The following is a 22,942-nucleotide window of genomic DNA, read 5'->3' on the forward strand; positions in this document are numbered from 1 at the left end:
CTGTTCAAAGTTCGGTTGCATACACACGTATGTGCAAAGCACATTCCGCGGGGGGCCCCTCAAAGAATTCTGGGCACTGTAGTCTGTCGAGGATTGCTGGGAATTGTAACTCAGAGGTAAACTACAGTGCCCAGAATTCTCCGAGGGGGGGAAACGTGTTTCAAATGTGGTTCAGAGGCATTGTGGAATTGTAGCCTTGGACAGAATCGCCTCGTGGTTCACCCCGTCTTCCACTTGTAGAAATGGTTGAAATGGGCCAATGGCCGTAATAAATTTTACTACTACTACTACTTGTAGAAATGGCTAGCAGGGAAAAGACACGACACAGAAGAGGGTCATCCCAGCATTGAGTCCTTACCTGCTTTTGCTTCTGTTTGGCTTGTTGGGGGGGAAAAGAAAATATGGGGTTGTCAGCAGTGAAGTATCAGCAGATGAACAAGACTACAAGGAGGACAAGGGGACCTGCAGTTTAAGGGCTTTAATCCCTTGGGAGTTGGAATTGGGTCAGGGGGGTGGTGGCTGCCTTCCTGCTTCCCCTTCTCCCCTGGCCTCACTCACGCAAGGTACCGTATCTCTGGCATCGCTGTTGTGGCACCCCCTGCAGCACGGCCGGCACCCAGTGTGGCACCGGTTGTGCAACCCTAAAACAACCTCTGGTTTGCCAAATCATGTGACAGGGACAAAGTAAGCCTAGGCCAGTGATGGCCAAACTCGGCCCTCTAGCTGTTTTGTGACTACAACTCCCATCATCCCTAGCTAACGGGACCTGTGGTCAGGGATGATGGGAATTGTGGTCCCAAAACAGCTGGAGGGCTGAGATCGGCCATCACTGGCCTAGGCCAATTTGTCTTAAAGGGACACATTTGAAGTCGGCAGCGGCTTATGCGTGTATGGCATTAAAAGCATTTAACATTTGATGCTCAGGGCATTGCATCCAAATTTTGTGCTAAGTGAAATCCAGACAAATGGATGCATTGCTGTGTTTCCCTCTTCGACTGCAATTCTCTGTTCTTTCAGCTTCCAGTGCGGTTGGCCGCACTATCTCCTTCCCCGCCTGCACTGAGAATCCGGTGCTCTTATTTTATTTGGCATTATTTATTTGTTGCATTTATTCGTCGCTTACTACATGCCTCAAAGCGACTTGCAATGATAAAAGCGCACAATAATACAAAATTTAAAACACACCAAAAAGCTAAGAGAACATTACTGACTAAAAGAGCCTCTCCTGAAATTGCATAAAAAGGGACATCTCCCACTCCACCCTATTAAAAGATGCAGGCCAGGGGATCATCATGCCGTATAAGCCCAATTCAAAGCTAAATATCTGGATGAACAGGAATTTTATATTATTTTAATTATTAAATCTGTATACTACTCTTCATCTACAGATCTCAGGGCAGTTCACAACATAAAAATAAATATAAAATATAAAACCAGAAAATACATGATAAAAACCAGAACCACAACCAACCAACCAACCAATAAGTTCCCCCTCTTTGCCTGGCACCTAAAAAGCTGATAGTGATGTCGCCAGGTGCATCTCTCTAGGAAGAACGTTCTATGGTCTGGGACCCACCACTGAGAAAGCCCATTCTCCTGTTGCTGCCCTCTGTCTGCAAAAACGTGCTAACCAGCTGTGTTCAAGCATATCATTGCTGCCATAAGGGCTGGGATCCTGCTTCTGTGGTTTAATAAAAGCTGAGGTTCTCAGGCACTTGCATCCAGCGTCCCACAGAAACACGGCAGACACTCAACCCTGTTTAAGGTTTTACCTAGTGATGGGGGAGGCGATCGCCTGTTGCTGATGGCGGGATTACCAGACTGCCTAATGGAGGAAGAAAAGAGAAAGTCAGTGCGGCAACCGGAGAGAAACGTGGAGCTCAAGCTTGTGTGGATGTGCTTGTTCCGAATAAGAAAGCAAAGTCTGGAAGATTGAGCAGCTGCCGAAAGAAAGCATGCCCTCCCACAGTTCAGTTTTCTCAAAGGAACAAGCGCCAGTGCTGTATACTGAAGGCGGTTCGCAGAACCTAAGTTAGCATCTCATGTAGCTCTTCATTGGTGCTGAACTTAGAATTAGCATCAGTGTCCCTGAACATGTATATTAAAAGACATGCACAGTATCGCACAGTGGTTTGAGTTTAGCTACCAAAGAACTTAGATGGGGGGGGGGGTACACAGTACTACTGCCAGTTTTACAACCTGCCATCTGTTACAGAAATTATGGGGGGGGGTCACCTAAGCAAAGTCTCCTCCCGAGTAAACTCATTGGGGTACAGAGTGATGCCCTTAAGGGAACCCATCTCTCTGCCATGATCCAGTAGGCGAGAGACCACGTATACAGGGAAATGCCTCAGCAGGTAATCTCTGGGTGCTTCAGGAAGCCACTGGGCTAATATCCCTCAACCGGAACCCCATTGTTCTCTCCCAGATAAGTGCTCAAGGTATCCTTGCCAATACTTAACACCCATTCACATTTGCTCAGGGCTATCTCCCTGATATTGCTCTGTTTTCCCCATGTGTATATCTTGTTTTTCCTATATGTTAATCATGTATAACCCTCCCCTTTCGTGATGTAGTGATGATGTTTTAGTGATGTAGTAATAATGTTTCCAAACTGCATTCTAGGTTATGGTAGGAGTTTTTTAAAGTTCTTGTAATGCTGCTCTCGGTGTGCAGTTTTACTGTAACCCATTGCGCAATAATAAACCCTGTCTTGTCCTTGTTCCAGTGGCTGGACTTCTTTTATTTAACTCCGCAGAAACCAGTGGGCTTATCCCCAAGGGCCAGGTGCCTGGGCAGTTCCACACCTGGGATTTTCCGTTACACATCCCATCACAGACATCCGAAGGCAGCCCTGTTTAGGGACGTTTTTAATATCTAACGCTGTGTTGTTTTAACACTCGTTTGGGAGCCGCCCAGAGTGGCTGGGGAAGCTCAGCCATATGGGCGGGGTACAAATAATAAATTATTATTATTATGCTGACTGAGCCAGAGTTAAAACAAAATAAAAAATTCTTTCCAGTAGCACCTTAGAGACCAACTAAGTTTGTTCTTGGTATGAGCTTTCATGTGCATGCACACTTCTTCAGATAAGCTCATACCAAGAACAAACTTAGTTGGTCTCTAAGGTGCTACTGGAAAGAATTTTTTATTTTGTTTCGACTATGGCAGACCAACACGGCTACCCACCTGTAACTGAGCCAGAGCTACGTGCCATGCCACCCCCTAAAGCCCCTCTTACCTGGCTTTCTGCTCCTGCTTCAGCCGAATGGCCTCCAGCCGCTGCGGGCTGGGGATGAAAGCGATGTCTCCCCCCTCCTTCACTAGCCGCCCGATCCACCAGTCATTGCTGTACTTCTGCAGAGACATCGTGGTAGAAGGTCATGAATTTGACTTAGGGCTTCACAGACCTGTAGGGTCATAGACCCTTTAAAGACACCTTCCTACCATATATAGAAAAAGAGGGAGGAAATGAGAAGTATCTGTCGCTTATTAAACTACTCATGTAAACAACTGACGTTAGAACTTATATATATATTTTTTACTATTTTTGAATCCTCAAGATGTGTAACAATATGTTGATTTTAAAAAAAAACAAAAAACCAAGCCAACACCTATAAATCTTGCAGTAGCTAAAGATCTGACCAGGACCGGTGCTAGGGTTTCTTGCACCATAGGCGAGACCACCTTCTGGCGCCCCCCGCCGCCCGCCAAAGCCTGCTGCGGGGGGGTGGTGTAGGGGGCAAGCAGCACCTCTTTGCTACAGCGGAGAAGCTGCTGCTAGCCCGTCCTGTCCCGCCCCCCCCAAGCCTGCCCAGCGCCCCCTCCATTTTGGCGCCCTAGGCAATTGCCTAGTTCACCTTAATGGACGCGCCGGCCCTGGATCTGACCCTTCAGTACCAGAAGGCTACGGCCAGATTTCAAGTCACATATCAGATGGAGGAACCACTGGATGTAGCAATCAGAGAATCAGCAGGATTTAATAGATGAGAAGCTAGCACTGTAGAGGAAGTGAGGAGCAGATGGAGCTCATCCACCTGGAAAGGCATCCCATCTAGGAGAAGGAAAACTGAAATTAAACCTTCGCTGCCTTGGGGGATATCTCTGGAAGAAGAAAAGCCTAAGGAGTAAACCCTACACCAGGGGTAGGCAACCTGAGGCCTGTGGGCCGGATGCGGCCCAATCACCTTCTCAATCTGGGAATCAGCATGTTTTTACATGAGTAGAATGTGTCCTTTTATTTAAAATGCATCTCTGGGTTATTTGTGGGGCCTGCCTGGTGTTTTCACATGAGTAGAATGTGTGCTTTTATTTAAAATGCACCTCTGGGTTATTTGTGGGGCCTGCGTGGTGCTTTTACATGAGTAGAATGTGTGCTTTTATTTAAAATGCATCTCTGAGTTATTTGTGGGGCATAGGAATTTGTCCTTTCCCCCCAAAATATAGTCCGGCCCACCACATGGTCTGAGGGACGGTGGACCGGCCCACGGCTGAAAAAGGTTGCTGACCCCTGCCCTACACAAATCCAGAGTGAAGTTCCTAAAACTGTTGGGTGGCGCCTTGTGAGCCTCCTTCCGCCAAGCTGGTGCCGAATGTCTTGCTCTGCTTTCCTTTGGACGACATCAGCGAGGCTGGGGGGGGGGGGTTGTCCTTGTCACCTGTGCAGCCCAGGACCACCATACACCACCATATGCACCAGGGAGGTCACTTGGGTGCTATTAACTTCACCCCCCCCCCAGAGGCTCACTCCATTGTCTCACAAGTCAGATGGATGCCAACAAAAACAGCACTAAATTCAACAGTCCAACATCCTGCTTTCCACAGTGGCCAACAAGATGTTGCCTCTGGGAAGCCCCAAAACATGGTGTTAACGCAATGGCATTCTCCCCACTTGTAATCCCACAGCTACTGGCATTCAGGGGCATGTCGACTCTGATTTTGGCGCTAGTCCACAATCATCAAGACTAGTAGCCATTATCCTCCATGAATTTGTCAAATTCCTTTTTAAAGCTGTCCAATTCGACAGCCACCACTACATCTTCCGTTAGCAAATTCCATTTTTTAACTATGCGCTGTGTGAATAGTACTGATTTTGTCCGCCCTGAATCTCCCCCAATTCAACACCTGGCATCATACCTCCAGGAAAACAGAGGTACTACAATTACAAGCTGTTGCTGAAAACTCTTCTCCCTATATCCTCATCTCCACCCAGGCCCCACCTCTTTGATGTGCAAGAAGTCTTTGGCTTCAAAGTTGATGGCAGAGTCACGCACAGGACATTCCTCGTCCAGCGTCCCACAGTAGCTGACATTGGTACGAACAGCAAATGCGACTGGCTTGTTCTGAGGAGGAAAAGAAATCAGAGAGGGAGCCTGTCAGCGCCAGGTCAGATGGGACTTCGTCACTTCCCTCTCAGTAACAAACATGCAGCACCCGTCACTCTCGGGATTATGCCCACTTCCAAAGGGTAGTGAGGGCAGTTGATGGGGCAGGGGCCAAAGACCATGGAGCCCCCCACTGAGGAACCTAGACAAGGAAAGTTTCCCCTTAATTAGGTTTGTTAGTTCTGTAGAAAATTCTCTAGACTTAACAAGGTTTGGCTTGGCTGTTGGAGTCATCTGAGGAAAGGACTTTAGGATGCTCACTCAGTTTGTACATTTCCACACACCTGCTCCCGCTCTCGCTGGTTAGAGAGCCCACTGATGGTCTCTCTTCTTGTAGGTGTTTAAAACATTTTATATGCAATCCTTGCAACAGCCCTATGAGGTAGACCCACACATTGCACGTAAGGGGAACTTAAGGAGAGGGGGTTGTCTCGTGAGTGTGGGGTGTGAAACACAGAGCAGTCAAATACAACTTTCCTAGAGTGGACATAAAAAGGGGGTGTCTGGACCAGCCAGTCGGAACTTCCTGTTTCCTCCTGGGCTGGGACAAACTTCCTCTACATGTGAGCAGAGGTGGGCATGACCTCACCTGTGCAGGTAACAAAATAGCACAGGGGAGGCAGCCATCTCTCTCTCTGACTCCATTCCTTGAAGAAGCAACATCTCCTTAGCCTGAGATGCTCTCTTGGCAGAGGACAAAGGAACTATCTCCTTATGGGATAGATTCCACGTGTATATATCTTGTAACTTAAGTCTGCCTTCTGGGATCTATCTGTGAACAGAACATGTGAGTAAACTATTTTATACTTTTATACAAGACTGTGTCATGTCTATTCTTTATAAGAGAGAATAAAGGGGAATTAGCAGGAAACTTATTTTAGAGGCTTATACAAGCCTGGCAAAGCTATCCGCTGTGAAATTTTAAAAGGGGAATGTTACTCTGCTAAATTATAGAACTTGTAAACACAAGTTGACAAGGATACAATTAAAAAATATATCTTCTCCTGCCTCCCTGAACATTCCCACTTTAAGTTGATGGCTGCAGCAAAACTTGAACCGAGGGCAACCTATATTGCCATGATATCATACATATATCATGACTAATGTAATATGGATTATATAGAAAAGTGACTCATGAGGCCAAATCCAGTATTACATTTAACAGTCTTCAGACTCCCATGCTTCCTTTGCGCAAGTGACAAAAACAGTTGAGGGAAGCAAATTTGAGCAAAAGAATGGCAGCAGTAGAAAGGGCAAAGCAACCCCTCTCTCCCCCCTCCCCACTCCTCAAATCAAACCCACAGCCTCACACAGTGCTTTTTATTTATTAAAAAAATACACAACAACCATGATCAGGAAACTATTGTCTGAATCCGCTTTGTAATATCTAGCTTGGCCCTTAGCGTAGTCATTAGCTGCGGCCACAGAACACGCAGGGCAGCCCAGGTGTGCTCCCTCCCATACTGGATTGTAGCCCGTTTCCCTTTTATTCACTAATAAATGCCACCCCATTGGCTTGTGTGCGAGCACAAATGGGTGAGGATTACATCAATTGTATTCTACAGAAAGGAGAATAAAACGCAGTTATGGAAGCCAGTGAGCAGAAGGCCAAAAATTGCTTGCTCCCCTGCTCTCTTGTGGTGTTCAGAAGCTAAAATGAAGGGCAGATGTGGGGCCACCAAGAAGTCGTTGAAGAGCAGCCCACCCCCGTCATCATGGATCATTTTGAGGTCACTGTTTGGGGGAGAGCTGAGGCGCCGTTATCCTGAAGGCAGATTGGAAATGCACTAGTCCTTTCCAGAATGTTCATGAGAAAGCAGTATGATGTTTACATAAAATATAAAGATTATTTTCTGCTCCTTACTGTGGGATGTAAACACAGAGCAGCCAAACCCAACACTGCTAGAGAGGACATGAAGGTAACTCAGTCCTCCAGGCTTAACTTCCTGTTTACCTGGACTGAGTTACAGGAACCAGAAGTAGGTGTGGTCTTACCTGGGAACAAGATCCCAAAGAAGACTGCCCATTTTGCCTCATCCTTTGAACAAGCAGGATGCTCTCTCTCAGCCTGCAGCTGAGAGAAGCAGAAGTGAAGCTTCTTTCCTTATGGAATCAGCTTCACCACATGTAAATATGTTTATCTAAGTTTATCTGCCTCTTTTAGCCTGTACTGTGACTCTTGGATGTCTGTAAGTAAACTCTTTTATATCTAATAATCAGTACTGTATTGTGTCTTTGCTTTTAAGAGGGAACAAGGGGAATATACCAGGAATATATATTTCTTATAGAGGCTTTAGTAAGCCTATGCAACCGTTTTCTGCTGTGTTTTAGAAGGGAATGTAACTCTGCTAAGTTTGGAGCTTGCTCACACAAGCTGGGATTGAGATATATAAATAATATATACTCATCCACACTCCTAAACATTCCCACACTTACAGTCCACCACCCACCCACCCACCCAGGCTCAGGGCAGGGCTGGGGAATCTGTGGCTCTTCAGATGTTGTCTTGGACTCCCACTCCCATCAGCCCCAGCCGGCATGGCCAGTGGTCGGGGACGATGGGACTTGTGGTACCGAAATATATGGGAGGCCACAGGTTGCCTCCCTCCTTGCATTCAGAGCTGCTGGGGACCAAGGAAAGCTGTTTCATGGACAAAGAGGTCCTCACCCAACACCTGCTTAGCTGAAACCTCCCCTGCACCCGGTACCTTGGCTTTCTCGAGTTGCTGCTGAGCCTGGTTCTCCACTTGGCGCTTCACCCCCTCGCGCTCCTCCTCGAGCGACACGTCGGAGTCCAGCGATGGGCGGCTGGTGTACGAATCAGCGGAGCCCTGAGGAGAAGGTTCAAAGCTCGAGTGAGGTAAGGGATTCGGCTTAACTGGAAGTCAATCGGATGCAGCCTGATTTGAGGAGGCCTGCCAGAGCTTCTCTCCAGAGATGGGACTTTCCTTTCCGTAATGGCCGCTGAAAGGAGAGGTACCTCAGCCACACAGTTTCAGACTGAATTCTGAAAACCTGTGCATTTGGACTCCACGCACTTTTAGGCTGAGGGCATTGCAAGTCGCTAAGCTAGGCAGGGGTGGATCTGGTGTGTGCCTGGATGGGATACCAGATGGGAGACCGCATGCATACATGCTCCAAATCCATGATGGAAGAAAGAGGATAAAAAACATATTAACCCCACCCCCACCCCGCCATGCTGTTTGAGGTTTCCCTGGCAGGGTCAATACAGTGGGCCAGCCATATCTGAAACTATAGTGCTAAACTATAGCGCCTTAAGGCATGTTTTCCCATGCTTTCTGTTCAAGGTGTAATAGCCTATAGTCCAGCCTTCGCCAACATAGAATCATAGAGTTGGAAGAGACCACAAGGGCCATCCAGTCCAACCCCCTGCCAAGCAGGAAACACCATCAAAGCATTCCTGACAGATGGCTGTCAAGCCTCCGCTTAAAGACCTCCAAAGAAGGAGACTCCACCACACTCCTTGGCAGCAAATTCCACTGTCTAACAGCTCTTACTGTCAGGAAGTTCTTCCTAATGTTTAGGTGGAATCTTCTTTCTTGTAGTTTGAATCCACTGCCCCGTGTCCGCTTCTCTGGAGCAGCAGAAAACAACCTTTCTCCCTCCTCTACATGACATCCTTTTATATATTTGAACATGGCTATCATATCACCCCTTAACCTTCTCTTCTCCAGGCTAAACATACCCAGCTTCCTAAGCCGTTCCTCATAAGGCATCGTTTCCAGGCCTTTGACCATTTTGGTTGCCCTCCTCTGGACACGTTCCAGCTTGTCAGTATCCTTCTTGAACTGTGGTGCCCAGAACTGGACACAGTATTCCAGGTGAGGTCTGACCAGAGCGGAATACAGTGGTACTATTACTTGCCTTGATCTAGATGCTATACTCCTATTGATGCAGCCCAGAATTGCATTGGCTTTTTTAGCTGCTGCATCACACTGTTGACTCATGTCAAGTTTATGGTCTACCAAGACTCCTAGATCCTTTTCACATGTACTGCTCTCAAGCCAGGTGTTACCCATCCTGTATTTGTGCCTTTCATTTTTGTTTTGCCCAAGTGTAGTACTTTACATTTCTCCCTGTTAAAATTCATCTTGTTTGCTTTGGCCCAGTTCTCTAGTCTGTTAAGGTCATTTTGAAGTGTGATCCTGTCTTCTGGGGTATTAGCTACCCCTCCCATGGTGCCTAGCAGATGTTTTGGACAACAATTCCATCAGCCCCAGCCGGTGCAGCCGTGACCCCATCAGCTCCAGGATCAAATAGTGGGGCTGATGGGAGTCATAGTCCAAAAGATCTGGAAAGTAGCAGGTTGGGGAACACTGGTAAAATTGGGAGCTGCTTTACAACGCCAACGGTGGATATGTTAAATCAGAATTCTTAAAGCTTGTTCCTCACCTAACATTTTCTCAGAAGTATATAAGACCGCAGCCTTAATATTCAAATTAGCTCCTTGGTGAAAAGAGGGCACTCTTGTATAATTACAGCACCCTTGTCTTTGAACTAAAGATCACTGCCAGAAGGCTACCCCCTTCCCCGCCCCCCCAACACACACACATTATTTATACACTGCTGAAGGCTCTTAGCTGTATGCTATATTTATTTCCTGTGCAATCACCTGCTTTGTGCTGGCTTTGGATGAATGTTTATTAGTAAAGCCCCCCACCCCGCAAAAAATAATCTCCTTTTTTAAAACAGCAACCTAAACAATATTTTATAGCATTTGTTTTCACAAGATATATAGTCAGACTTATGGAACAGCTGCGACTCAGATGCATTCAAGGAAATGTTGGCAGCATGGCTGAGGTGCAAAGGAAACTTGAGCACTGTGCAAGAGCCCTAACATGGCTTGTGGGGAATTTCCTAGATCGCCAAATCTCCCCAAAGGCAAAATGCAGGCAGCCTAGGTACCAGGGACAAGTAAACAGGGAAAGCGGGAGCATATATGGGGAACTGGCAGAGCATCTGCTTTGTGGGCAAAGGGTCCCAGGTTCAACTCCATCATCTCAGAGTAGGGATGGCAGATAACCCTAGTGACATCTTAAACAGCCACTGCCAGTCAAGTACTGAGTTGGTGGAATAATGGTCTTTCTCAGTGTAAGGCTGTTTCCTACGTCCCAAACTCAGAGCAACTTCTGTTCTAGTACAGAATAGCAGCAGCTCAGTGGTCAGGGGGGCAGCTGTGATGTTTTCTTTGTACCAGGACTGGTCCTATACTTTCACCAGAACTGCTGTGATAGCTCAGTCAGTAGAGCGGAGCATGAGACTCTTAATCTCAGGATCGTGGGTTCGAGCCCCACGTTGAGCCCAAGATTCCTGCATTGCATGGGGGTTGGAGCAGATGACCCTCAGAGGTCCCTTCCAACTCAATAGGTGAAGCTTCCCCCCCCCACACAATGCACCTTGATCCCACGAAACCACCAACTCTGTAGTGTTTGGGTATCCGACTGTCCTTAAAGGTACAGGAGCAGGGCCCACCACAAGATGGCCAAAGTCCCTCATTCCTCAGGCTCTTCTCTCCTCAGTCACATATTTGCTAAGTCAGCTTTTGCCAACCTAGCGCCCTCCAGATAGGTGAAAGCTGCTCCCCCACCCCCATCTGCAATATGAGGACAATAATACTGGCACCCCCTACAGGGTTGTTATTGTAAGAATCTGTGAGAAGCCCTCAGAAACCAGACACATGCTACGTAAATGCTAAATTATATCATTGGTGCTGTTGTTCATTGGTTTGTCTAGAATATCATTCCTATGGCTGAGCATCCAAGCTGTCCTTTCCCATTTCTTCACTGCACTTCATACCATATATTTTATCCTTGTTCCTCCAAATCCCTCCCCAAATCCTACTTTCCCCTTAGGAAACCCAGATGAGTCCCCATTTCTAGCTTCAATCACATCAATTGCCTTTGCCCACATCCCTTCCTTTCTCCCACTTCTCTCTGCCTTGTGTTAGCTTCTCCTTGGTTGGTTTTCACATCCAAATTCCTTGAGCGAAGGGGCCTGCCTATATCAGTTTAACAAATTCTGTGCATACAATACTGAACAAGAAAAGGATGCCGGGAGCTGCTGCTGCCACACCATCCCGCCAAACAGCTTACAATCTAAGCAAGGTGGGAATTCAGAGAAGGAAAACAGGGGGTTAAGAAGGGATGAGGATGTGACCTGGGCAGCCACTGACAACCTGACTGCTTTGTCCTTAAAGGTGGAGATGGGGTTTCTCTAACATGTGACACACCAACAGCAATGTCACTAGGGAGGCATCTGGGAATGCCATGCTATTAGAAGTCAAAAACAGCCGCCACAGTTAATGATACTGTGTATTTGAAATGTCCCAACACTTTGTCTACATTATACCAGCAATCCTCCACAACAGCCCTGTAAGGTTAAGTGGAGCATCAGCTCTGGGAATAAAAAGATGGATCAGTTGGCAACTCTGGAAAAATCCCAAGAAGGTCTCATCAGCACAGTTCAAAGGGAAGCTGTGGCCGTCCAATTGCTGTTGGACTCAAGGTTCCCCATCACTTGGCTAGACCAAACCTCTCTTAAGTCCCCAATGCCCTCTGCTACATTAAATGTGTGGGGTGTGTGTGTGTGATGTACTTCTATAACAGTTGCACAGGAGAAGGGGGAGTTGTGACACAGGCAGGGAAGCTTCTAATAGGTGAAGCTGCATTTCCCAAAATTCTCCTTTCTGCCCAGCAATGTAAGAGATGCAGGAATTCCCCCTCATTTAAAAAAAAAGGGGGGGGGGGAATCTGAAGAAGTCCTGGCTGCCTCCCGCATTAACTTTAAAAGAAAAGAGGTAGTTCATCAGTGGGGTTTGCACTTTCAATCCCCCTTCCGCTTCAGTTTTCACAGATCAATAGTAAGTGCGTCTACTCAGAAGCAAACCCTGTGGAATTCAATGGGGCTTACTCCCAGGAAAATGAAACTAGGGCAGCAGCCTGCGCCTGGTTTTGGCGCCAACTGCTTCCAGAAGGATACCTTACACACATAAAATGTGTATTTATTATTTTGGTATTTTACAATATTGTGAAATATGCAATGGGTCAGTGTGTGGCTGTAAACCAGAAGGTTGGAGGTTCGAGCCCACCCAGGGACGGCTGTGGGCAGGATTCATGCATTGCAGGGGGTTGGACTAGATGACTCTTAGGAGTCCGTGAACACCTAAATGTGACTCTCCAAGATTCCAGTGAAAGAAATCCAGGGACGGCGGGAGGAGGAGGAGGAGGATGGATACCCCCTCACCTCACCTCTCCCGGACGCCATCTTCTCTGCCCTCCCTTCCCACGCCCAACAGTGTGGCACCAAAAAATGCCATGAAAAAACCGCCGTGCTGAACCAGTGCAGGGGGCAGAACAGACGATGTTCCCTCGTCTCGACTGTGGGGAAGGTGGCGTCCCTCCCCGGGGAAGGAGCGACAGAGAGAGACGGAGAGGGAGAAGGGAATTGGGAGCTAGCTAGCACCACAGCAACGCGCAAAGCCACGGGGAGGTGCCAGCACCACGAGGGCCTGTGTAAACGCAGGAGAAGAAGCGAAGCCGGGAAGGGGCGAGGGCAATGGAGTGGGGCTGGGGCACCGTTTAAAAAACACGCCATGCTGGCTGGCTCAGAGCTGCTGCGCGCCCAACCCCTTTGGGTAAGGATGCGCACGAATCGCCCACGAGTGTCTCTGCCTGTAGATTCCACAGGGAGCTGCCACCACCAGGCGCGTGTCTCCCGTCGCGCGTCCACACGGCCCAAGTGGCGCGTGGGAGAAGCCGCGCGCAAGAGGGGCCCGCGGCGGAGCTTAGATCTCGCGTGGAAGCGGGGGGGGGTCTCTGGTGCAAAAGGGAAAGGAGCCTTTGCGTCTAGGCGCACCCGCCTCCGGCCCTGTGTTCAACAACCTTCAGACCCTTTCCTCTTCTGCCCGCCCCACACGTGTACGACGCGTGCCTTTCTGCTGGCTGGAGCTCGGCGGCCCACGGTTTTTCTGCAACGCGGGAGTCTGGAAAGGCGCGCGTGGGTGAGAGAGGAGATGCTTCTTCGCGCTTCCTCGATGCCCTGCCTGTTCCTGAGCTTCGCTTTGCAGTGAAGTTTATGTAGATAAACTGGGGAGGGGAATCAGGCCTGCGAAGCACAGGGGGAATCCAAAGGGTCTTCGTTTCCCAGGGTTAATTGACAAAAGGAGACACGAACCTGCCTTGAAACCTTTCCCCAAAAGGCCAATTTGGGGGGGGGGGGTGGTTTGAAAAGGCGTTTGACATTTTGCACATGCGTGTTGGCGCTCTTCTTCCACCCCAGCAGCCCCTACTTTGGTATGGGTTTTCATTTGCTTGAGAATAACGGTGTGGTGCAAGGGCAAAAGGCTGACTTGCAACTCCAGATCTGCCAAGTTCAAATTTCTCCTCTGCTGTGAATTCACTTGGTGGCCTAAGGCAAGCCGCTTCCTCTCAGCTTTTAGGTCGTGGGGATAATAACCCTGACCTACCTTACAAAGTTGTTGTGCATTGGGATGTGAAGCACTTCAAAACGCATGGCTAAGCAGGAAACTCGGCACCAGACTTAGGAAACAACCTTAAATTAACATGGGAGAGTGTTGATGAAGGGAAGAAATGGAGATCAGTAATTTATGTGGGTTTTCTGAAGTACACTCGGGTCACCTACATTTTGGATTATGTTTCTTGTGTACAGTTGGCCGGTTTAAATTGGGGGGGGGGTAGAGAGAGAGAGAGCACAAGGTTTTCGAGAGCCTCTTTCATATTCTTGCTATGAGTAACTTTCAGAACTGGTGACTGAGTTTGCTTTTTTCATCCTCCCTCTCCCTCGCCTTTTCCTTTTGTGTCGTGTGTTTCAGATTATTTGGCTAATGACACAGTGTTATTTTTTTTTATTGCTCTAGGGACCTTTTCAGCTGAAGATCAGGGTAAAAAACGCTTTAAATAAATAAACAAACACCAAATTAAATACAAATGCTTTGACAGCTTCAACCTGCAGAACTGGGATTGTTCTGCACTTGTAAGAAATCCCTCTTTTAGTGTGGCAGCACCTGCAAATTGGAACTCCCTGCCTATTGATACCAGGCAAGTGCCTTCACTTTTCAGCACCTGCTTAAAACACATTTTGTTTAGGCAAGCCTATCCAGACGTGTAAAAGTGGAATGTGTTTTATTTCTTTTTCATTCCTGTTGGATTTAATCATCTTCTGAATGTTTTAAAACACCTGTGCTTAACTCTTTTATCAAAAATCGTCATGGTTTATATTTTTGTAAACCGCTTCAACATTTTCTTACAATAAGGCAGTATATAATTTTGTTAAATAAAATAAATGAAATGTCAAATGCATACCATATTGATATGTCACCCTCTGCTAGTACAGTATAATAAATGCATTTTGATTTCTCAATACAGGTTCAAATTCAAGCATCTACACCATATTTACAATGGCCGTCAGACTGGTGCCGGACACTGTTCATTTCAAAAACTCATGAGCAAACCCCCAGTAATCTAGCACTTATTAAACCAATACTGTTATTTTCTTACTTTTAAGAAAACTGGTTAATGTTACGGATTTCCCTGCCTTTTTAAATTACATATCCCAAGACAATATTATTATACTGTATTCAAAAATAGTTTTAGGCCTAAACCCTGACTCAAATTAAGCCCTTTCATGTCCCATTTCCAAAGCAGGCAATTTAGAGGATTCAGAGTGTTTGGAATCCTTTATCACAGCAAGGAATGCGGCCTAGCATTTCATCTGGGGCATCAACAGATCTTCCCAGTTATACCTTGGAACTCGTACCTTTGCCGCTCACTGCCACAAGTCAAGCAAAGCAAGGCAAGGGTGTGGCAAACTCTGTGGTCCTCCAGAAATTGCTGGACCTCAGTTCCCATCAGCCTCAACCGGCACGGCCAATGGTCAGGGATGAAGGGAACACCATCTCTCTACTGTTGGTCTAAAGCCACATGATGCAGCAACCTCACACTGAAGCTAAGCAAACCTGGAGCTGGACACGGACAGTGGGCCAGTGTGTCCGGCTGTTAACCAGAAGGTTGGTGGTTCAAGGCCACCCAGAGACAGCTGCGGGCAGGATTCCTGAATTGCAGGGGTTGGACTAAATGCCGTTTGGGGTCTCTTCCAACTCTATGATTCTATGATTCTACAAGGCCATCTAGGAACCTGCTTGTTTCCTGCTTGGCAGGGGGTTGGACTGGATGGCCCTTGTGGTCTCTTCCAACTCTATGATTCTACAAGACCATCTAGGAACCCCACTTATGCTGTCTTGAGATCCACTCTGGAAGAAAGGTAGAACGTAAGTGCAATGAATAAAATGAAGCAGGGGGTGGGACAGTTTCCAAAGGTGAGGCGGGAAAAGGTAAACAGAGAATAACACCCAAAAGAATCAAGGTCACGAACAACACTATGCCAACCACACAAATATCGTAGCCGACTAGTGGGGAGCAGGGATGCATATGGCAGCTTGTTGTGATGCTACTGGGATACACTGCTAAGCAAGAAGATCTCCAGAAGCGAATGAGGGAACAGAGCACACAGCAAATTTGCATCAGCTAGCTCAGTTAACAAAAGTGGGCCATGGCAGCAGGAACAAAAGCTGTAAATGCACCCTTTCAGATTTAACAAAGAGAGCGGAAAGTCCAAAGTGATCAGATGCTACCGCTAGCGAAAAGGGGTTATTACAACTTGCTCCTCTTCTTGCATTTCATCCACCCTGACACAGAACATTTTGGGCTGCAGGAAGACTCCAAAGCTGTGGTCTGTGTACCCATAGGAGTACCCATAGGAGAAGCCCATAGGAGATTATCAACGGCAGAAGGAGTTTCAGATTCAAAGCCCCATTTTGCACTGGCATCAGATCAGTGATAATAGGACACTGTAATTGCTGTTCCAAACCTTCACTGAATTAAAGCAGCTTCATGTATGGAGCCTCTCCAACCCTCATCGCTTAGCCCAGACACTTGAGGTCCTTCTCCAAGGGTCTTCTGCTGGTTCCCTCACTGCGAGAAGTGAAGTTACAGGGAACCAGGGAGAGGGCCTTCTTGGTAGTGGCGCCCGCCCTGTGGAATGCCCTCCCATCAGATGTCAAGGAGATAAACAATTACACACCTTTTAGAGGACATCTGAAGGCAGCCCTGTATCAGGAGGTTTTTAATGCCTGATGTTTTATTAAGTTCTTAGATATGCTGTAAGCCACCCAGAGTGGCTGGGGAAACCCAGCCAGATGGGCAGGGTATAATAATAATAATAATAATTATTATTATTATTATTATCATCATCATCATCATCATCATCCCCAATTTTGAGTTGCAGAAACAGTGGTAGGAGGGGCTGCTTAAGCTGTTCCCCATGTACCCCTTTACTCCTTGGGGGGCATGATTTTGAGCAGGAAAATGGCTGGTGATGAAAAGGTTAATCAGCCCCTCCTGCTGCTGCTCTCCCCCACAAAGCTGCAGCTTCCCCAAACCTCATTTCATTTATCTTAAAAACTCAGGAAATTCTCACATACATTTGCATGTGGCACGTGCCTGGACAGCTAAAAACCAACAGTTTGGGCAGGTATTCAAGGAATACTTTTTGGGCTTCTAGTGTGTTGATGTTTCCTTTGGGACTTTTATCTGCCTGTGTGCTTTTCTTCTCTGTCCCTATAATGCTTGCTCAACCTATCCGTGCATAGATGCAGCACGAAGAAGAGACTGTTAAGTCTCCAATGCTCTCTCCTCCAAAGAAAATGGACCTTGTAAAGCCGGGTCCTCCAAATGTTGCTGGACTACAACTCCCATCAGCCCCTGCCAGCACAGACAAGGGTCAGAGATGATGGGAACTGTAGTCCAAAGTAACTCAGAGGGCCACAAATTCCCTGTCCTTGTGCCAAGGCTGTTTTATGGAACTCTGACTGCCTGGGAAATGAGAGGGAGAAACAAGACATGAAAAACATCTACTAGGTTTTGATTCACATTCAGTAAGACTCACTGAAATTAATAACCATGAAAAAGTTGGGTCCATTAATTTCTACTACCGTACAGTACTCTGAGGAAAACTTAGTTGAACACAACCCAAGGTGTAGAGAATCAAGTCTCCATTCTACTGATATCTGAACCTCTACATTGGCCAGGGAGAGGACAGGATGGAATACCAGAGGGAGAGGAATGACTCTAGAAACACCAGGGTGATATTTTGTGCTTCATCAATCGCAGCTAAAGCAAAACGAAACAGAGTTGTGCTGGATCCCAGCCAGAAGTCTTGCCCATTGCCCTGGATGCCAGTCATCCTAATGCCAGGTCAAATGCATCCAAAATGTGTATGATTACCGTACTCAGTTGCAAGAGAGAGGCACATTGTCTCTCCTTCATTCACCACTACCTTCCCAGGTTCCAGTGTTGAAGATCCCTTACCCTGGGGTCCTTGCCCAAAGTAAGCCTTGGAGCGGAGGCTCTGAAATTGTGATCCATGGATCTCTGGTGACCTGCAAGCTCCATTCAGGCAGCCCACAAAAATAGTGCAAAACCATCACAAATCTCTCTACTGGCCTCGACCAGGGCCAGAGCCTTTTCAGCCCTGGCCCCCAGTCTGGTGGGAGGCTCTGTCACAAGAGACCAGGGCCCTGCGGGATTTGACATCTTTCCAAAGGGCCTGCAAGACGGAGCTGTTCCGCCAGGCCTTTGGTCCGGGCCCAGTCTGACCCCCTTCTTTCTATGGGACCCCGTATGTAAGTGGACTCCTTGACTCTTTCTATTGGCCCATATGGGACCAGCACGGGTGAACTTTTAATTCCTTACCCTTACGGTTATGATTTGTAGGTTCCCACTTAATTTTATTTTGATTTTAAAGGTGATTCGAATTGTATTTTAAACTAATCATTTGATTTTGTGTTTTTAATGTATTTTATATATTTAGTGTTAGTCGTCCTGAGCCCAGTCTCTGTCGGGGAGGGGAGGGCAGGGTATAAATATAAATTATTATTATTATTATTATTATTAGGTTTGTTCATAATGGATTTCACCCCTTAAAACTGAACCATAAAAATGGCCCTCCTCAACAATCTGGCCTAGGCCACATAATTTGTATAAAGCAGCACTGGTTTTGAAGCAGAGGCTGAATGGGGGGGGGAGTTTATCAAGCGATCCAACAGTTTTGAGAACTGTTGCCTAAGAGAGCAAGGGGTGGGCAACTTGTCCCCCCCCCTCAACCCGATGCTGCTGGGCTCCAGCTCCCAACAGCCCCAGCCAGCATGGCCGAATGGTCAGGGATGATGGGAGTTGTAGTCCTAAGATTTGGAGGGGCTTCCCACTTTACAGATACCCAAAAGATGGGTGCCTGTGTACTCACATGGCATCCTCCAGACAGGCTGAAAGGAACTGGACTTGGAGGCACAAAATGGAAAATCCTTAAAATGTCACCCTCTCTGCTATGGCGGAAGAGAGAGAGGCTCTTTCTGGCCCAATCTGTGTTGTCACAGCTGCAACCACAGTCCCCCCCCCCCTGAGAGGAGGATGAATCTCAGCCAAAGAGCTTAAGATCCAAGCTGTCAGCGAGCGGGCAGTCCCTCGCTCCCTCTCCTCTCCTCTCCCCAACGAAAAGCTCCACCACTTCACCCAGCTCCCTTTCTCAGTCTGCCTCTCCTTTTTGCAGGGGGGGGGGAACACCCACCCACCCTGGGAGATCCCTCGTTTTAAAGGAGAATGCGAAGGGAGAGGGGGTTGCACTGTCAACTTGCTACTCCTACACCAAGGAAAGGCACGAGAAGGCGCGAAGGAAGAGGACCAGATACCTTCCAGATATTGCCAGACTGCAACACCCATCGTGGGGATTATGGGAGTTGGAGTCCAACAACATCCGGAGAGTGCCACAATGACAATCCCTGGTATTCTGCCTCTCAGATACCAGAGCCTTAAACAACCCAGCCCCCCCCCCCAAATATCCGAAAGATTGCCTCTTTCCCTACAGACCCTCCCAGGTGTTAAGGTCTGCAGAGGGAACCCTCTTGGTAGTTCTACCTCCCTTGGGAATTGGTGTGTTTGTGTCTGCGGCCCGGGATAAGGCATTCTCTGTGACAGCCCCATCGCGCCTCCCCAGTCTGACTTCCTTACTGTACAGATTTCAGCAAATGCTGAATCTACCCCTCTTCGCCCTGGCCTGCGACACCAGAGATGTGTGTTTTCACAACACACCTGGTCCTTGTGACTGTACCGGTAATTTGTTTTTTAATTCTGAATTTTAAACTTGAACAATAAATTTGATGGTGATGAGCTAAATAAGAAACCAGCCCATCTTCTGCTCCCTTTCCAGACCATTCAATTAGATTACCATTACAAGAATTGGAGGGTTTAGAATAGCCTGAAGACCAAAGCTGGCTATAGTCTGGACCCCACTTTCTCCTCTCCCTTTGCTGCCAATTCAGCTCCAGTTCAGCCTTGCTGTGCACCCCATTCCTGCCTTGCCCTTTGAAAACCAGAGTTAGCATGTCGTGTAGTCATTATGAGCACCAGTTTGGAACTGGAGATATCCAGGTTCAAATTGCTACTCAGCCACATCGAGAGCACCAGGAAACCTTGGGTTCAGTCACTCTCTCTTAGCCTAACTCACATCACAGGGTTCTTGTGAGGATGCAGTGCAAGGGAGGAGAACCATGTATGCCAACCTGAGCTTGAGAAAGTCAGATTACAAGCATAACACAGGAACATAGGAATCTGCCTTATGCAGAGTCTTTTGGGCAGTGGCTCTCCAGGGTTTCAGACGGGACAATCTCAGTCCTCTCTGGAGATGCCAGGGATTGAACCATAAGCCAAGAAGTAAGATTGGAGATGGTATGAACCAGGAGCTAGGATTTCTGGGCACAACTTGATTCTGGTTCCCAGGAATTGGGAATGTTTCCTCCCCCCCCCCATGCGAATGGAAAGGCAAAGGCCTCTAATAACTCCCTGCCCTTTGCTACCACCCCCAATTCGGCATCTTCTCTCCCCTCCCCTCCCTCTGCATATGGAGTGTGATCAACAGACACTGAGAAGAAGAAGAAAATACTTTGCAACAGTCGTTCAAAAGTGCTTTTATGACTTAGGTAAGAGGTGCTAGAAATGGAGGCGGGAGGAGAGGTGAACATCTCGCACTTACAGCATGCAGTGTCTCTCTTCTCTCTCCCCCCCCCCCAACTAGCTCAGACAGACACTAGGAAATGCCAGCCCCCTCCCCCCCCTGCAAAGCCCAGTTCCGTCATGTCAGCTGATCATCCACCTCCTCCTGCCGACACCCACCCACACATTTCAAAGCGGAGCAGCTGTGCCTGCTGTGGTGCCTAACCCCAACCAGGTGGGCAGGAAGCCCGAGGTCTGGGCATGATAAAAATTGTGCTGGCATCACACAGGGGAGCCCCCACACCTGACTTATAATTGATGGGCTCCTACAGAGGTTGACAAAGAGGCTTGTTCCAGACCTGCTGAACTAGCCTACTGGGTGGAGATTTTCCTAGCCATGTGTCCTCTCCCTTGCCATCCATCTAGATTATAGCCCCTGTTTGCTTACACATGTTAGGTGCAGGGCCATTGTCCAGTGGCTAGAACGTCTGTTTTGCATGCAAAAGGCTCCAGTTCCCATCCCCAACATCCCCAGCTAAGAGGAAGATCCCTGCCTGAATTCCTGGAGAGTCTCACTGCTAGTCAGTGCAGCCAATAATGAGCTAGGTGGACCCAATGGTCTGACTCTGTACAAAGCAGGTTCCTTTATGCCCACATCCTCCAGTCAAAGTCCTCCACAAACTCTCCATCCAGGATTTCCACAACTCCTCTTTCCAGCTCTAATGCCTGGGTGACAACAGTTATTTTTGGGATCCCACTTGAAGGGAGATGTGAGACTTTCTCCACCCCTTGCCCAAACCATGTAGGAGGACCTCCAACTAAGGATCTACCCCAAAACAGATGCATGGTCTGAGGGACTCTGCACTCGCTCCCGCTGCCACTCGTGGCTCAGGAAAGCACAAACCCTTCCCAAGAACCAGCTGCTGACAAGGAACATGCCAGGGTCCGGTCAATGCCTCTCAATGTGCATCTCTGGGCATGGTTGGGAGAGACTGAAACCCTGGAGATCTCCGGCCTGATAGGGTAGGCAATACTGAGCTAGATGAAGCAATGGTCTGACTAGGTATGCAAGAAAGTGTCCCATGTTCCTACGTGCTGGATTCACCCACCAGCAGGGGGAGCTGTTAGGGGAAAGAACACCACTTCCCCAGAATGCCAGGGCAACCAACCTACTGCCCACTTGCACCAGGACATATTGAGAGCACCCCCATCTATCCAGAACCATTTTCCTCCACTCCTTGGAGAGGACCAAGCCTCTTCCAGCCCTGAGCCAAACAGAAGCCAAGGAAAGCAACTTACCACCACCCCATAACTAAGGGGTATCCTTAGCAAGCCTTGGTCCTCCTACACCAAAGGTGCCCAGTTAAACCCTCGTGGCATCTGTGATTGTGCCCTGAGTTCAGTCACCTACTCCACTGTTTCCCCACCCCCGGCCACGACCCACCAGTGCCCTCATGGGTCCTCTGCCCCAACTTTCTAACACCTAGTCAATAGCCCCAGAGCTCACCCTACCTTACTCCCCTGCTATCCAGCCCCACACCCAACGAACCAGGACGGTGCCAGGTTCTTGTAAGTGGGCGGCTCCCCTGCTGAAAATAGCCCCTGGCTTCTGCCAGACTCACCACCTCGGAGTCTTCGAATCCATGGAGACAGGAGTCGTCATACATGGGGGATGAAAGAATCGTTCAGGAACCAAGACAGAGGTGGCGGCGGCAGCAGGGTGAAGGGAGGGGGGTTGAAAAGGGGGCGACTCTTCCAATCGGAGGGATGCCCGGCGCTGTGCCCCCTGCCCCAAGCTGGGTTGGGGGCAGCGGATGGCACGCAATGGCAGAGCTGCTCTGTCTGCTCCCCGAGAAAGATTCCCCACCCTGGATGCGCCCGCCCGCTCGCTCGCTCGCTCTCTCCGCTCAGCAACGACGGCAAAAACAATAGCGCCCACCCACCAGCCCTCCCCTGGGGGCAGGCATTGAGACAGGCAAGCACGGAAGGAAGCGGGGAGGTGGGGGGCGGGCAGAGCGAAAGAGAGAGAGAAAGGAGAGAGAAGTGGGGCGGCAGGCAACAGCTCCTGAACTGTCCGGGTGCATCTGCACCCACCTGGGGCAAGACCAAAGCGGGGTGCCAAGGGGCGCGGTGCAGGCAGCAGAAGGATGGGGAGAGGGAGACACGACCGGAGGGCATGTAATGTGGGTTTTGGGGGGGGGGCAGGGGCCGTTCTTAGTGCATTCTTAGTGCCCACCAAGCTCTGCCCTTTATTCTGCCTCCAGAGACAGGGAGGACAGGGAAGGATGCCTTGCTGGCTATTCAGCCAAACAAAAGGGAATTGGGGGGGGGGGGACAGCTTTCCTGCTTGGGCAAGCGGAGGTCCGGGGCACCGAAGGAATTTGGGCAGTGAATCACAGAGGAAGGCCACCACCACGGCACGCCGTGCCCCCCACCCTGTTCCTTTGGTGCCCCTGTTTTCCTAGCCCCGGTTGCCAT

At 48.5% G+C, this 22,942-nt stretch overlaps 1 protein-coding gene across 3 annotated transcripts in view; it reads right to left on the minus strand.

Moving 5' to 3' along the window:
* Positions 1-22,942, minus strand: part of CACNB3 (calcium voltage-gated channel auxiliary subunit beta 3) — a 38,809-nt gene that overhangs the window by 13,037 nt on the left and 2,830 nt on the right. For 2 of the 3 annotated variants that reach the window (XM_033138103.1, XM_033138094.1), the window contains exons 2-6: positions 8,093-8,215; positions 5,220-5,342; positions 3,242-3,357; positions 1,773-1,825; positions 359-378 (exon numbers count right to left, since the gene is read on the minus strand). In XM_033138103.1, coding sequence (XP_032993994.1) covers positions 359-378; positions 1,773-1,825; positions 3,242-3,357; positions 5,220-5,342; positions 8,093-8,215 — 435 coding nt within the window. Of the gene's footprint in view, positions 1-358; positions 379-1,772; positions 1,826-3,241; positions 3,358-5,219; positions 5,343-8,092; positions 8,216-22,086; positions 22,190-22,942 lie in introns of those variants that run through there. The other variant, XM_033138085.1, reaches the window with a different exon arrangement.

The sequence above is a fragment of the Lacerta agilis genome, chromosome 2 (genome assembly GCF_009819535.1).
Source record: "Lacerta agilis isolate rLacAgi1 chromosome 2, rLacAgi1.pri, whole genome shotgun sequence".
NCBI lineage: Eukaryota > Metazoa > Chordata > Lepidosauria > Squamata > Lacertidae > Lacerta > Lacerta agilis.